Source organism: Hydra vulgaris, chromosome 01 (genome assembly GCF_038396675.1).
Source record: "Hydra vulgaris chromosome 01, alternate assembly HydraT2T_AEP".
In the NCBI taxonomy this organism is placed as follows: domain Eukaryota; kingdom Metazoa; phylum Cnidaria; class Hydrozoa; order Anthoathecata; family Hydridae; genus Hydra; species Hydra vulgaris.
This window is the reverse complement of record NC_088920.1, coordinates 51,039,123-51,057,500: the sequence shown is the minus strand read 5'-3', so window position 1 is coordinate 51,057,500 and position 18,378 is coordinate 51,039,123. Positions and strand designations below refer to the sequence as shown.

General features: G+C 24.3%; 1 protein-coding gene across 14 annotated transcripts in view; it reads left to right on the top strand.

Annotated features, from left to right (window-relative positions):
• Positions 1 to 18,378, top strand: part of LOC100213207 (regulator of G-protein signaling protein-like) — a 49,654-nt gene that overhangs the window by 13,463 nt on the left and 17,813 nt on the right. For 13 of the 14 annotated variants that reach the window (XR_010635922.1, XR_010635921.1, XR_010635924.1 and 10 more), the window contains 11 exons: positions 1,168 to 1,314; positions 5,122 to 5,456; positions 5,620 to 5,682; positions 13,172 to 13,319; positions 13,423 to 13,539; positions 14,239 to 14,374; positions 14,500 to 14,693; positions 16,648 to 16,765; positions 17,295 to 17,406; positions 17,514 to 17,625; positions 18,203 to 18,335. Coding sequence is in view for 10 of the 14 variants with exons in the window: in XM_065788513.1 (XP_065644585.1) it covers positions 1,168 to 1,314; positions 5,122 to 5,456; positions 5,620 to 5,682; positions 13,172 to 13,319; positions 13,423 to 13,539; positions 14,239 to 14,374; positions 14,500 to 14,693; positions 16,648 to 16,765; positions 17,295 to 17,406; positions 17,514 to 17,625; positions 18,203 to 18,335 (1,615 nt within the window). In the remaining 4 variants the exon portion in view is untranslated. The remainder of the gene's footprint in view (positions 1 to 1,167; positions 1,315 to 5,121; positions 5,457 to 5,619; positions 5,683 to 13,171; positions 13,320 to 13,422; positions 13,540 to 14,238; positions 14,375 to 14,499; positions 14,694 to 16,647; positions 16,766 to 17,294; positions 17,407 to 17,513; positions 17,626 to 18,202; positions 18,336 to 18,378) is intronic. The other variant, XM_065788520.1, reaches the window with a different exon arrangement.

Here is an 18,378-nt window from a genome sequence, read left to right as displayed (position 1 = left end):
ATAGAAACTTTTTTTTACACATTTTTAAAACTTATTTTAAAACTTTCAACTTTATCAGATGTAGCTGTTTGTTTCCTTTTTTCCTTTTTTTTTGTACTAGGTGTTTTTTATTTTGAAATGTACATGAAGAAACAGGTTTACCTTTATTTTAAACAGCATCACCAACTTTTTCTTCTGAATTGGTCCGAAAAAAACAAAATAAGCTCAGTTAATAATATTTTATGTTTAATTTTAAATTTTTTCAATCTTATCAGTTCTCAAAATTGAGCAGCATTTGTTTGTGGTACATATATTTGAGAATTTTTAAAACAACTGTCAACTCATTTGCCAATGAAAGTAAATCTAAAAGATATTGCATTGTTTTTTAAGTTTGTTTACTACAGCCAATATGGCACCCAACTTTATAGCTATCCACCAAAAAAATCAAATTAATCATTTTTTAACTTTGGTTGTCTGGTCCCTTTATTAAGTGAGCTATTACACAGGTTTGTTACAGTCTCTTTGTCTCTACAGCTGTTTTCAGCGCTAAATAGTTAATAAAGTTTCTATGGTAACTCTATTAGAGCTCCTATATGCTTTAAAAACTAAAAGATTTAAAATTAAAAATTAAAATAACTTTTTGTCCGGAGATGAGTCTTTATTGATGAAACACAGTGTAAAATGAAAAAAGTTTGAAAGATGATTTTCTACTAATTTATTACTGCTCTGTTCTTTTAAGAACATTGAGCACTCTATTTTGTAGAATACATTTAAAGTTATTAGTGTGTGTGTGTATATATATATATATATATATATATATATATATATATATATATATATATATATATATATATATATATATATATATATATACAAATATATATATATATATATATATATATATATATAAATATATATATATATATATACATATATATATATATATATATATATATATATATATATATATATATATATATATATATATATATATATATATATATATATATATGTATATATATTGTATACCTAATTTATATTTAAATATATATTATGTATATTTTATTAAAAGCCGTTTTTTATATATTATTTTATATAGATATAAAATAATAGTATGCTATGTTAATGTCAGGATTTTATATGATTTATAAAAGTAAATTTTATTTGTTAATAATTTTTATCTTATAGATGAAAGAATTCCTCTTATTAAAAGACTGGAAACCACAAGTATGACTATGCTGGCAAAGTTGATCTGTACTCCTCCAATCAACAATATGGCATTACCGACATTTTCAGGATCATTTGTTTATAAAAGTAAACAAATGGAAATGCAAAGTAATTAACTTTACCTCATTTAGTGTATTTAGGTTTTGTTGTTGCATATATGCAAGTGCATATATACATATTTAAGTTTAGGCTCAATATATTTTCAGCAAATCTTCATTAAAGTAATTTCTTATTTAAGTACAATATTATTGAGGAGTTAATGCATATATACATGTATACATGTATATATGCATTAACTCCTCAATATATATATATACATGTATATATATATATACATGTATATATATATATATATATATATATATATATATATATATATATATATATATATATATATATATATATATATATATATATATATATTGATATTTGAGGCTGTTTTGTATTATAATAATAAAACAAAACTCATAGTCGTAAAAGAGTGCTCAATATTAAAAAGATACTTCAAATAGAGCGATATACATATATATTAACGAAGAAAAAACAACTTTTTCTATGGTACTTTAAGATTCATGCCTATACGGCAATCATCAGCCATTGAATACAAATTCAAAAACAAAAAAAACCGCTAAAATTACAAAATACTGTGTAGTGGGATCTTAACGTCGCTAAGAAAAAACAAAATATCAGCTAATCACCGGTGTCAAAAAAAGATAAGAGGAATTTATTCTTGTGTCTGCATTTTGAAATCAACTCATTTCGTTTATTTAACAAGTTATCACCTTTATATGTTAAAATAAGGAATTTTTCGTATAAACAAAGATTGCAAATTTTTGACGAAGTGTTATAAGGATTGCAACGTTTTACAATTTTCCACTTAATTAAGGGTGTAAACATTTTGACTTTTATGTCCCAAATTTCTTTAGACAATTCGGTATCATTTTTATATTTATTAATGTTAAAAGACTTTAGATGGTTAGCATACCGAAATTTAAATGGAGTTTCACATAAGCCAAAATATACTTTTTCTTTGTAGTCAGGTTCATTTGATGACACGGTCGCTTGATAAACGATGTTCTTCGACAAGCACTGATTGTTCATGGGACAGATGGATTTATTGACACAGTTGCATGTTTTTCCCTCATCTTTAGCCAAGGTAAAGATGAGGGAAAAACATGCAACTGTGTCAATAAATCCATCTGTCCCATGAACAATCAGTGCTTGTCGAAGAACATCGTTTATCAAGCGACCGTGTCGTCAAATGAACCTGACTACAAAGAAAAAGTATATTTTGGCTTATGTGAAACTCCATTTAAATTTCGGTATGCTAACCATCTAAAATCTTTTAACATTAATAAATATAAAAATGATACCGAATTGTCTAAAGAAATTTGGGACATAAAAGTCAAAATGTTTACACCCTTAATTAAGTGGAAAATTGTAAAACGTTGCAATCCTTATAACACTTCGTCAAAAATTTGCAATCTTTGTTTATACGAAAAATTCCTTATTTTAACATATAAAGGTGATAACTTGTTAAATAAACGAAATGAGTTGATTTCAAAATGCAGACACAAGAATAAATTCCTCTTATCTTTTTTTGACACCGGTGATTAGCTGATATTTTGTTTTTTCTTAGCGACGTTAAGATCCCACTACACAGTATTTTGTAATTTTAGCGGTTTTTTTTGTTTTTGAATTTGTATTCAATGGCTGATGATTGCCGTATAGGCATGAATCTTAAAGTACCATAGAAAAAGTTGTTTTTTCTTCGTTAATATATATGTATATATATATATATATATATATATATGCATATTAGGGCAGAAAGCAAAATAGGACAAAAGTGCACATTTTAAACAAATAAATACATAAAATTACCTTTTGGGGTTAAATAAAGTTGAAAAATAAGACTATTGATTTTTATAATCAACTAAAATGGCTTATGTATGATTTTGGTTGTTAAATACTATCCATGTTTGAGTCAACTACATAGTTAAGTCAATATTGAATGTCAAGTCACATATTTACAGCACATCTTTTCACTTCAAATATTTTTATTTGAAACAAAAATTTGTGTGTGGGTACCTAGATCATCTCTAATACAAAATGTGTATTTATGTTGTATAGCATTTATGCAGTAGTGGTATAATGGTAGAGCAATACATAAGCAAGGGCTTTAGCTCCCACTATGTCCCTGCTATTACTATGATCAACTTGTTTCTCTGTGTAGCAGCCTTGTTTCTCAAGGTTTGTGTTATAAACCACAAAAGTAACACAAAAAAATAAAAGAATTATATTGAACAAATAATAAAGTATGTGGGGAGAAGTATCTTATTTTGTTTATTTGTTTATTTATTTATAATATTTTATTATATTTATTATGTTGAAATCAACAACAATACTAAAATTTACCAATTCCTTAAAGATAAAAATTTTCTTACTGAATTGAATAATAAGGAATATAAGAATGAAAATTTTTATATACTTAGATATGAGAATGGAATTTTGGAGATTTAGTAACCTATTTAGTAACTGAGGAGATTTAGTAACCTGTTCTTACAATTGTTTTTACCTATTCAAATATTTGATTTTTAGTGTTGGTTTTATTACATTTAAGAGAATAACTGAAACTTATTACATTTAAGAGAATAACTGAAACTTAAAAATCACAAACAACTATAAAACAAAAGCAAAAAATTTTTTTTTCAAAATCAAAAAGATTTTTGAACATTTTACTGATGAAGTTAAAGAATTTACAAAAATTTGTTCTTGAAATAAAATTGTTCTTTAATACTCTAAAAATTAAAAGACTATTTCAAAACAGTTCAAACAACAATTCAGATTCTGAGAGAAATTTTTCATCATCAGTTTGGTTTTGCACTAAATTTAATGTCTAATTTTTATTTATGTTGGTTTCACTGTCTCATTTTTAGATATATTGGTTAGCTCGTCAGATGTGTTGGTTAGCTTGTCGGATGTGTTGGTTAACTTGTCAGATGTGTTGGTTAGCTTGTCAGATGTGTTGGTTAGCTTGTCAGATGTGTTGGTTAGCTTGTCAGATGTGTTAGTTAGCTTGTCAGATTTTGATATTGATGTTACTTATTATATTGCTTAATTTTTTTTTTAAAACTCAAGACATGTAAATAAATATTAAGTTGTGTTTTAATTATTTTTTTTAATAGTAACATTATTTATCATTTTATATTAATAACTTAAATCAATGCCATGAAAATATGCAATAATGAATAAAAAGACCTTAAAGAAAAAATTAATCAAACCTGTTGTTTTCTCTTCATCTCAAAAAGTGATTCAAAGAATAATTTAAAAGCCATTCAAGTATAATTTATAAACATCTGGAAAAAAAAAGTTTCGAACAATTTTTTTCAAACTTTTTTTAAAATTAGAGAATTTAAAAAAAAAAATTGTTTTTTTATTTAGATTATTATTTATCATATATTATTATCAAATTAGTTCTGTTGTTTTATAGTTATTTTATTTTGTGTGTGCAAATATAATTTAGATTGTTTTAATTTCCATTAAAAATATTTTGCTGTTTATTTTGCAGAATACGTTTGTTATTTTATTTTGAAAAATGACTTTTCTAAATTTGAGGAAATATTGTGCTACTGTGATTAAATAAAATCATGTTTATTAATTACATTTTTTGGAGAGGATTAGCTTTAAGGAGGAAAAAGTTGAATACAGTGCATGGTCTATTAACTAGGAACGTGGTCAGATTTGAATACTCTATCTTTTATTCTGGTGAGTTATAGAAACTGTCTCATTGCCTCACTTATCTGGGTCTGAGCTTGTTTCAAATTTTAGAAAATAATGATCTTTTCAATGTGATCTTGTGTGCTTTTTATAGAAAAAATAATTAATTTTTTAAAATTATATATACATATGCTTTAGATAAGGAAGAACCTCTTGATAGTCTTATTGCTGCTTTAAATACAGACTTCCTTGCTGGTCAGCCACTCTTAGAGTATATAGTGTCTATTGGTGACAAAGAAGCAGAGGCAAATTATAAGTTTTGGATTGAAGTAAATAAAACCTTTCATAATACTTTTTATAATGAAACAATTTTTCGACAAAAGCAATACCAAACAATAATCAATTTGTTTTTGGCAAACAATGCTAGCTATAACATTTCTCTGTCATCTTTGAAAAAGCAAGAATTATGCAGATACCTAACTGAAGATGGAGGATTAGCAATGTTAATTGAAGCTTATGACCAAATAGCACTTGTAAATATATAAAATTAAATTTGGTTATGTTAAGTTCATTGATTTATATTTACACATTATTGTTTTAAAACAAACAATTTAGTTTTAAACAAGCAATTCAGTAAAGTTAACTTGTTTTTTATATTCAAAAATAAAAAATGAGTTTTCTTTTAATTTTATTTAGAAACTTTTGCCAATATGGGAAACTTTTTGCAAAAGTGATAAAGATTCATTTTTTAATGATGTGGTATGAATAAATATTTTTCTTTCAAGTTAAGTTAATCATTATAGATTATTACACAAATGAACTTTTTATTAGTGTTAACATTTAGATTATTAAACATAAAAAAACATTTGCAATGTGAATTTTTTTTTGGTGCATAGAGTTTGTTGATATTTACACGCAAAAAAAAATTTTTTTCAAAAGCTCCTAGAATTATAGCAACTCCTAGTAAAATAAAAATTTGGCTCTACTTTGACAATAAGAATTCAACTCCACACTTAGACTATAAGAATTGCACTTAATGCAATAATTTTGACAATAAGGATTGCTCTTAATGCAAAACTTTGACCATTATTAAGGCAGAGGCTGAGGAGGCTATAGCCACAGGCCCACCACAAAAAATAGGCCTACTGAAAAAAAGATAAAACAATTATAAAATATAGATCCACTCGCAGAAAAAAATATCTAAAAATAAAAGAACTATCTTAAATACTTCGAAAAGGTTAAAACACCATATTATCAACAATCAGATATTTAAACTCGCGGCCTCGCATACTAAATGTTTAACTATCAAACATCTAGACACTGTAACAATATATTTTACTTTGTTGGACAAATTTTTCAATAAATAAACCTAGACACTGCAACAATATATTTTACTTCATCAGAAAAATTGTTTTTTTCTTGTCATTTTGTTTATATCTGATTCAATAAAAAAAATTTAGTGCAGATTGTTTGCTCGTTATATTATTTATATGTTTTCTTTTTATTAAAAAATAAAGTAATAATTATGAAAAAATGTAAAAGCGGATGGAAGAAAACAAAACTTAAGAAAAAAGAAGAGGAACATTACAAAAAAGTTCTGGCAGTAACTAAAAAGATTACTGAACTCTATCAACCCCACAACATTACCAAGCCTGAATCGAATATTAAATTTGGTTTAAGTAGCACAATTGCAACTGAAACTTGCCAAACTGACGATCATGACCTAGCAATATGTATGGAGATATTAGATAACTCAACAAAAAAGTTATTTAAATAAAAACTACGAGGAAGCGAATAATTAAAAGTCTTGTAGAATAGTGCATGTCTGAAAGGAACTATTAGCATCAACTTTTCAAACGGGTTTTAAGTGTAATCAAATTATTTGTTAAAACAAAGAGAGGTCTTGTTTTTGGTGGAAATAATGAGATTTTTGGATCTGTGAACAATGGAAATTATTTAGGATGTTTGGAGTTACTTGTGCAGTATGATCCATTTCTTTCAGAACACATTCAACAATGCGCTAATAAAGGTAGAGGCCACATATCATATTTGTCACCAACAATTTGTGGTGAATTTATTTTAATTATAAGACAGCTGTCCAGTTGCAATTTATTTTTTTGACTTAATTTAAAAACTGTATCTTTCTCTGCTTCAACAAACCGATGGAATCTACATTTAACTGGCTTTACTCCTTTACAAATACCTACATAAAACAACTTTCAGATACACGTTGGTCAGTTCACCACGATACAGTTCATACACTGCAGAAAGGATATAAACAATTCAACAGATTCTTGTCAATATGTCTGAATAAACAACTGAAAAAGCTGATACGCGATTGGAAGCAAATAGACTAAATGCAAGTATAAATAAGTTAGAGACTATGCTAATGGTCCAGGTGTGTTCAATGGTTTTAGAAAGATTTGACAAAACAAGCAAAAATTGTATTCAAATCAAAACTAGATTACAGCTACAAAGATGTTGCAATCATATATACATAAAGCTCTTAAATAAATGCATTTATTTAAGAGCTTTATGTATATCAAGAAGAGCATAAAAGAAAAATTAAGTGAAACAAATGGGACTATTGTGATGCAGAAGCAGATGATGCTGAAGCTGGATTGACACTTTTGGAAAAGTTTAAAATACACACATTTCTTCCAATTATTGACAAGCTATTATCAGCCTTAAATCAGAGAATCTCTGCATACAGTGTTATTGATGATAAATTTGGTTTTTTATCTCAAGTTAGTTCTTTAAAATCAAAATGGTTTGCAAGCCAAAACTGGGCATTTAGTTGAAATAGACCATGAGGACCTTGAGCCTCAGTTATCCAATGAAATTTTTCAATTTATTGCTTTGTTCAAACAGTTTAACAAAGAAACCATGTCAACTGAAAAAAAAATTTTCGTAAGCAAAAGTAGAGTATTGCAAATGTTCATATTTTTTGGTAAGCATACTCTCATGGCTGCTTTTCCAAATATTTCAACTGCACTATGCATGTATCTTTGTTTAACAGTAAGCAATTGCAGCAGATAACATTCATTCTCTTAACTTAAGCTTATTAAAAATGATTAAAGATCAACCACGGGCCAAGAACGTTTTAACGCCCTGTCACTGTTATGCACAGGAAAAAGACTACTTCAACAGCTTAATTTAGATTCTGTAATTGAAGAATTTGCTAATAAAAAATATTGAAAAGTTAACGTCTAATAGTCTAGGATTTTAGTGAATAAACAAACCTTCAAACTTAAAAAAATGACAATATCATTAAAGAATTATTTGCAATTTAATGCATAGATTTATATTGCATAGGTTTGTTTAATTTTTTACAATTTTTTATTACATTAAAAACTACTTATGACAGTAAATGTTTTAAAAACGATGTTAACTGCATTGAATTATAATAATTATAAAAAAAACATTTCTTATCTTTTTTGTCATATTACTGCTACAAATTTTGTAATTTTTTAACAATAAGCCGTAGGCCTAGTCCAAATCTGCAACCTAAAGCCCACTTGGTCCTTAATCCTACCCTGCCAATATCCCTAAATATTTCTGTCACAGTCTTACAAAAGTATTCTTTATTACATAAAGTATAATTGTTTTTCTTTAAATTTTTAATTAAAATTTTTTTCCTGCCTGGTATTTGTAGTTCTAATTTTTGAAAAATCATTTGCTTTCTATTTTCTTACTCCTTATTCCATTCTCTGACTCTATAAATCTCTTATTCTTCCTTGTACAGAATACTGTTGACATATTTGAGCCGGTTCTTTTAATAAGATCCTAAATATTGCTGTACCTGCTCTAGTTGCCAAGCCTCTGTCTCATTGTTTTAAGAATGCATCTCATTCACTTTTCTACAAATACTGGTTACTGTTCAAGAAACCTGTTATCTGTTGTTCCATCAACTAAAAGTTAATCTTGTGTAAGTCATCATTCAGCAAAGTTGCATGAAGTTGAAAACCTAAAAGAAAGTTATAAAAAAAGTTATTTATAGTTAGTTATGCATTAGATAAAATGTATTCTAAAAAGTTACAACTTCAAAATATTTTTTAGTTGCAAAAGAGTTTTATTTGCTTTGAGTTTTTCTAGTGACTATTTATTTTAACCATTGGTTCATAGTATTTACTACAAGATAGTTATACAACTTTTTTTACTTGAGTTTTATTTTCCAAGTTTTTATGTTTGCAAATTAACAGAACACAGTGCGCTAAATTGACCGCCAGGTTTTATGTCCACCCACTCTGAATTTTTTTTTCTTTATTAAGTTAACAACAAATTATTTGTACACAAAAATTTTCCTCTAACTAAATATAAACTAAATATCAACTTAACAAAGTCGAATGTGTCTTTTACTATAATAATATCTCCCCTCAACTAAACGACCACTTGATTCCTTAACCAAAGTTTGTAGAACATTGTAAATGGTCTCCAGATAGTCTTTCAGTCTTTTAAATATATTGTCCTCAAAACTGCTTTTCCCCACTTTTTCTTTTACAATATGAACTACTATTTTTTCTGCACACTTTAAGTCCTCATTACCTCCCAATGCATGATTAACTAGTTTTTAACTTTTTCCTTTTTTCCGCATAGATGAAAATATTTCTTGCCTTAAATTGAATTAAGCTTCATAATTTTATTACTATTTTATTTAAAAATTTATTTCTTATTAAAATATTTTTTAAACAACACAAATTTAAATATACCAACAAAAACAAAACAGTGAATTATTAGATATTATATTAGAAGTGTTTCTTCTAACCTAGGAATATTTTTGATTGTTTCAGCATTTAAACTCGCTCTTGTTTTAAGTTTTGACCAATCATTCTAAATTGTATAATTAACAAAACCTTTATAAATATAAATCTTATCAAGTTATTTGATATATTTTGAGCAATTAAATATTTTTTTTTACTTGTTTAACTTGAAGTAACCATATTTCTGGAGTTATTTTTCCTTGCGCTTGTAGGTATAAATTTCTTTTACAATTGGTACATAGATTGTTCAATGCATCATTTAATTTAACACCAAACCCAATATATATATGTATATATATAGAACCCTTAGATGTTGTCCGAAAGTTTTTTCCATATTTTGTTGACAAAAAGTAAAAATTAAAATGCAAGACCAAAATTTTTTTTTTTTTATAATGATAGACTGCCTGCCCCAACCAAACCCTCAGTCGATGTAGCAGCACTCCCTTGCGGGTCAGGCTATTTGTCAGTCGATGTAGCAGCACTCCCTTGCGAGTCAGGCTATTTGTCAGTCGATGTAGCAGCACTCCCTTGCGAGTCAGGCTATTTGTTAGTCGATGTAGCAGCACTCCCTTGCGAGTCAGGCTATTTGTCAGTCGATGTAGCAGCACTCCCTTGCGAGTCAGGCTATAAGATAGTCGATGTAGCAACACTCCGCGCTTGATTTACCGTAAAAAAAATAAAAATAAAAACATTTTATTAAAAAAAATTAAAATAAAAACATTTTATTAAAAAAAATAAAAATAAAAACATTGTTTATATTGTTAAAAACATTCAAAACATTTTAAAAACATTCAGAATGTTTTTAAAAACATTCCGGTCAATTAAATTTGCGTTTTTGTGGTTTTTTTAAAAAACGATTAATTTGTAATTAAATTAATGGTTTTTACTTTCGTCCAACACGGAAATGTTGGATGAAAGTTAAAAGTAATTAAAAGTGACGTATATGTTGGCGTAAGAATTACTTTTTTCCTTCCGCTCTTCCCAAAGCCAACAAACTATAGATCTATATATATATATATATATATATATATATATATATATATATATATATATATATATATATATATATATATATATATATTTATATATATACATATATATATATATATATATATATATATATATATATATATATATATATATATATACATATATATATATATATATATATATATATATATATATATATATATATATATATATATATATATATATATATATATATATATATATATATATATATATATATATATATATATTAGGGTGGAGCGATTTTCATAGCAAAAAAAAAAGAGTTTAAAAACCAATATTACTGAGACACGAATCAATGTCTATTAATTATAAGATAAAAGTAAAAAAATATTTTTTGATTTTGATGAGATCTTGAGGGTCCTCTTTGGAATTTAAATTCTTGACAGGTCCTAATATTTTTGAATTTTTTTTTTTCTAAACCATATCAACCTTGGACTCAAAAAAAGCAGAAAAAAATGCTTGTTTCATAAATAATAATTTTATTAAAAAAATTTATTAGTGAAAAAAATACTTGCAAAAATATACCTTAAAACCCCAGTTTTGTTGAGGACGGGGGTTTTTAATGAAAAAAACAACTCTACTTTTTTAATTTTAATTTTTTAATAAAAACAAATATTATTTTCAAAATCAGCATATTATTTTGCTTCTTTTAAGTATCAAGTTGATATAGTTTAGAAAAAAAAAATTTAAACATTATTAGGACCCATCAAAAATTTAGAATCCAAAGAGGAATCTCAAGAACTCATCTAAACTAAAAAAAAAAGAGTAAGGTTCTTTTTTCACCAAAAGATATTGATTTGCTGCTCAGGCAAATCAAATTTCTAAAATTTTCAAAATCGCTCCACCTTAATATATATATATATATATATATATATATATAAATATATATATATATATATATATATATATATATATATATATATATATATATATATATATATATATGTATATATATATATATATTTATATATATATATATGTATATATATATATATATATATATATATATATATTTATATATATGTATATATACACACATATATATATTTATATATACATATATATATATATATACATATACATATATATATATATATATATATATATTTATATATATGTATATATACACACATATATATATATTTATATATACATATATATATATACATATATATATATATATATATATATATATATATATATATATATATATATATATATATATGTATATATATATATATATATATATATATATATATATATATATATATATATATATATATATATATATATATATATAAATATATATAAAAAGCTTAAGTTTTCAAACAAAACCAAAAAAAGTTTGGATTTATATACCAAAGAGGTACCAAAGTTTGGAGGTACCAAAAAATGTTTTATAATTGACTCTCACCAATATTTTCAATCAGATTACAAAAAAAAAGTTATAAATTTTTTTTCTTCCAGCACACACCCACTTTTGCACCACCCTTTTGGGGACTGGCTGCATACAAAAAGTAATTTTTCTGATACACCTTGATAGATGTGAATTTAAAATTATTTTTTTTGCAAATATTTGGAAAGTATCTTCATGAGGAACCAAAAAAATTCAGAGTGGACGGACATAAAACCTGGTGGTCAATTTAGCACACTGTAAGAAATGAATCAAATATTACAGTTGTCTTTAAATAAAACTTTTATTTATATTAGTTTTTAAAGAGTACGAACAAAATTTTTGAATGGTTATAAGCATGGGAAACCATGAGTTTTGAGCAAAAAAATAATTTTTCAATTTCTATCCCATAATGTCTTGCAACCTAATTCATATTTGTTATTTATACTATTCAACTTATACAAAAACTGTTAAATGATCTTTAACTCTGCAAATAATTGTTGAATAATCATAATTTGTTGCTCCCTTATTTTTTGGAGTATAAAGAAACTTATTTTTTTTTAAATTGGCCTTGTAAATGTGTTATAATGTTATAAATGTAAATATGTTAAGAAGGTGTGTATACATTAGTTAGTCTGGCTATCAAAAAAAAAAAGATGCCTTATCAAATTTTTTATTAAACTTTCGTTGAACTTTTTTATTTGGTGCTGCTGTTAATTGAAATCTTAAAAACCAAATATCTCTCAAAATTAAACAGAAGTTAAAATAAAAACTAATGTTAAGATCTAAAAAATTAATTAGATTAAATTAGAAAAACTAGAGCAAAAGATTTGGATATATTAGTATAACTATTCTAATTTATTCTAATGTATTTCATTTCTTTCCGCAAATAATAGTATAATTATTATACTATCTAGATATTAAAATAGATAGCTAGATGCTTAACTCTATCCTCTATTTATATCATATACTCTACCATACCAACTTGTGTTTTATGCAATGAAAGCGTTAGCCAATCAAAATCTTAATTTAATTATTGATTTAAATGTATTAACTTGTTTAGAGCATCCTAGCCCAACTTGAAACAATTCAAGATATAGAAGATAATAGGTGCAGTAGTAACTTGAGATCTACTCTTAAGAGAAATAAATTTAATAGTCGAAGAATGTGGAAAGCTCTGGAACTTGCTTTAACTATATCTAAACCAATAAGTGAAGTTTTAATATCATAAACAAATTAATTGTTTACTTTTTATAAATTGAAGACAAAATAAAACAAAACAAAAACTTTTTAATATGATAGTATTTATTATAGAACATCAGCTCTTTACCATAACTTCTTTATCAAGTTCTGATGAAGATTCTGGAGATGATGAATTAAGTATGGAGCAAAAATCTTTAAGGAGAAATGAATTGTTTTTAATTAATAATGGTATATAATATTATATTTTTTCTGATTTATTGAACACAAGATATTCTTAGCTAACAATCAACCCTGAAACCTGTATTGTACCTGTAAACATGATTTAAAACTATTTTAATATTTAAAGAAAAATTTTATATTTCTGTTTGTTTTTTTGTTTTGATGTCACTGGAATAATTGAACATAATTTGAAATATTTGAATATGTTTTAAAATGTTTAAACATAATTTGAAACAAATTATCAACACCATTAAGCTCAGAAGTCATGTATAGAGACTTTTTATTACATCAGTTACAATGATTATTTTTATGAGCAATGTCAAGGAAATCAAATATTTTTTTATTGTTGTTATTGTTTTAAATTTTAGTTTTTAGTTCGATAAAAAAAACCATTTTAGCTAGATCAAAAATTCTAGAAAAGTTTTTCATTTAAGGCAATTTTTTTTTTACTTTGGTTGCTAACATTTTAAAGTGTTTTTTTTTTTTGTTAATTGCATTTTTCTTCTTAAACAACAAAAAACCAATATTTTTACTTTATGTTGTTTTTTTAAGAACACCAAAAAATGAAATTGTTGCTTTATTGCTCTTTGAAAAATTTAAGTACAAATTTCATTTTTAAAGGCAATCTATTTTGTATCCGCTATATTTCTGTCAATATTGACCTGAATACATCATCGGATGTGACTCGTTTTTTTTTTAATTTTACAGACTCTGTGTTAACTCATAAATATATGGAATGGAAAACTAGTTCTTTGAAATTTGACACTAATGCAATTAGTCATGATACAAATATTCAAGAACAACAACCTCAAGAAATTTTGCTTGTCAAGCCTCGTAAACCAAGGTTGTGGAAGTTTATAACTAAAATTTTAGTTAATATTTTTTTTTTAATATTTAACTTTGTTTTTAACATTGTTTGTATAAACTAATTTAATTTAATATATTATTATTTAATAAAAAACAAAACAGAAGTTTCCATGAAATTTTAACGGATTCATTTCAACTTGACTTTTTTAAACAATACTTGACAAAAGAAAAAGAAGAAACTCCATTATTATTTTGGATTGCAGTGGAATCTATGAGAACAAAAAGTAAGGATGCAATGATAAGGCAAGGAAAAACTCAGGCGATTGTGAAAAGATTTTTTGGATCTGCTAATCAAGGTTTTTACTTTCCATTTTCAATTTATCAGTTTTAACACCTAATTTGTATAAATATATGCAAATATTTATGTAAATAAATGCAAATAATTTATGTATATATAATATAAATATAAACAATTTATATTGTTACATGTAAATAATTTACGTAAGTTTATGTTAATAACTTATGTAAATAATAATAAATTATAATAATAAATGAAATAACTTATATTGAGTAAAATTGAGTGTAATAATAGAACAGTTTGTAATTATAGAACAGTGTGTAAAGTTGGCTTTTATATTTTTATGAATAATCTGTAAATCATTAAATAGTTTTTATAAATTATCTGTAAAATCTTTTTTAGATTTTTTTTACAGTGTTGCATAGAATTTTTTACTCTATAGATGTTAAATAACTACTTGATTTTGAATTTAAAATATTAATTAAAATTAAAAAATTAATTTGCTTAAAAAAATATTTTCAAATTTTGGAGTTAGTTGTTAGTTGCAGATTGGTAAGAAAGTAGACAAATTGAGACTGGTGTTTAAATAAAGGAAAGGCTATGAGATGTTGAAAAAAGAGAAGACACAGAAAACAGAAATTCCCTGAAAGGTCCTAACAGTAATTTGGCATTAGTCAAAATTTATTTTTACCCAAAAATTTTTAAATTACTACAAGCAGCATTTAAAAATTACTACGAGAAAAGTGTCGAGAAATTTGAAAAACATTTTAATATATGATAAAATCTACTGCTGTTGGATGTTCCCAGACAAGCAATTTTATACAATCCTGAAAGTAGCAGAGTTTTTTTTGCAAAAAACAATTAAAACCAAAAAAAAGTGTTTCAAAACTTTGCCATTTTTTAAAAATGGAGACATGAATTTTAAAACTTATACAAAAAAATGTTTAAAAAGTGACTTCTGTATATAAACATGCCAAACCTCTTTCAATTCAAAAATTTTGGGCAACATTGAAATTTCAGCTATGTGAAATTGTGACAAACAATTAATACTGTCAAATTTAAGGTGTGACAAAATTTTACTGCTTATCAACAGCTTGTGCAAGGTGTTCAAGTTAAATTGAGAAAATAATATGATTAGCTCAAAGATGATGTTATATAAAAGCTTTACTGTGTTTGCAGATAAATTTTCTTCAAAGCAATAAAAAAATTATCAAAATCAATTAAGTGGTTCCCAAAATATCATAAAAATTTCTTTTATGGTATTATCATTCAAGACCAGCATTTAACTTAATTTGTCTTAATTTGTTTCTTATTGTGTGAATCTTTCTAAACTGACTGAGATTTTTGTGGGTATAGAGTTATATTTATGTAAATAAATATAGTATATATATATATATATATATATATATATATATATATATATATATATATATATATATATATATATATATATATATATATATATATATATATATATATATATGTATATGTATATGTATGTATGTATGTATATATATATATATATATATATATATATATATATATATATATATATATATATATATATATATATATATATATATATATATATATATATATAAGTAGTTATTGTAAAAATGTGAAACAGTTTACAAAAATATATATGTAAATAAATTATGCAAAATAAATAAATGTAGGCAATTTATAATAATATACGTAAATAAGTTAAGTAAATTCATGTTAATGGTTCACATAGACATAAATAAATAAATTTATATTAATGTAAACAATTTATGTAAATATATGTAAAAAGTTTATGTAAATATATGTAAATAATTTATGTAAATTTGTGATATTAGCTGATTATAGATTATTTGATTGCGTTTTGATATTTAATGCTAATAAGTTATTCATTTCACAATCAACTTACATTAAAGTTACTCACAACACAGTTTAACTCATAATAAAGTACCTCATACCACAACCTTGATTTAAAGTCTAAGATTCTCATTTATATCTTAATTTATTTTCAGGCAAAGATTTAAATTGTAATGCAGAAGTTATTAGTCAAATACCATTAGCTGATAAGGTTACTCCAGCCATGCTTATTTCAGCTCAAGCATGTGTAGCTAAAAGTTTAGAGGAATCTTGGTAATAAAAAAACTTATGAATTTTATTATTGAACCATACTTATTAGCAAATGAATCGAATATATATTTTATATATATATATATATATATATATGTATATATGTATATATATATATATATATATATATACACATGTATGCATATATATGTGTATATATATATATCTATATATATCTATATATATATATATATATATATATATATATATATATATATATATATATATATATATATATATATATATATATATATATATATTTATATATATATATATATATATATATATATATATATATATATATATATATATATATATATATATATATATATATATTAGAATCATTTTCTTATTGTAATTACCATATAATTTTATATAGTATACTAATCTTTATTTTAAACAGTTTCTTTCTCATTGTAATTACAATAGTATTTTTTATCTCTGTTGTAATAGTTATTATCTCCCTTGTAAATATCTTTATTGTGTTATCTTTAATTTATAATCTTTTAAATAATGACATTTGTTTTACTAGGTATAGTAGTTATCTTGCAACCTTCAGTAAAGATGATGAGACAGACATAAACATACCTGTTTACAATAAACATGGTATAAGTGGAAAATTCCAAAGTCTCCGTGAAAAAACGGTAAGTTATTGTAAATTTTAAAAGCAAATATTTTCTGTTTAAAATTTGTTTTTTGTTTTTTTCAATTTATCATATTAACAAATTTGCTTGTTTTAATATTTATTTAGCTTGTTTATTGGAGAATGTTTGTTCGAAATATAACTGTTTTTACAAGAGGTATTTCAAATAAAAATACATTTCGAATGTTTCGAGACTTTCTAAAGCTGCAATACCTGATGAGTAAATGTTTTTGTTATTTTTTATTTCTGCATTTATATATTTGCTACGTTTTTTTTATTTTCAATTTTTTTATTTAAAACATTGAGCTGGTTTTTGGACAATCTTTCAGACAGTCTGCTTAATGTATTTTTGACTTTGTTTTCACTTTTTTGGCAGCCATCTTTGAATCAATATTGACTTACTATGATAATGAATTTTTAAATGAATATTTTTATTAATATTTATTTTTTCCATGGGGACTGTTTTAATGAAATCTTCTTTTTTCCTTGTTTTGACTAAATTCCAGTAAGTTAAAAATTTGTTGCACAATAATATAGTCTTCCACTTTTGCAGTGTTGTCCTAGATAAACAGGTTAAAAAAGCAACATACAATAGTTTAGTTATTAAGTTGATTTTTATGGAACTTTATGTGGTTGATGAACCTTATGTGGTATAATAAGTCATTATACTAAACTGATGTTTTGATAATTACTTCTATAACTATAAGTTATTATTTTTAAAGTAATTAAAAATAATAACTTATTCCCATAAAATACAACAACTAGTTATGTAAATATTTTTAATCAGATTTTTTTAGGTGGATCTTCTGTTGGTGACACAAACAACTTTGCATTAGACAAGATTTCCTCCTCCGTTATTGTCATTAACCACAAACATGTCTTCATAGAAAAACTTGTTGCAGACCTCTACTTTTATTGTGAAGTTCAAAAGTATTATTTTTATTGTTAATAAGATTTTTAAATCTTGTTTTTC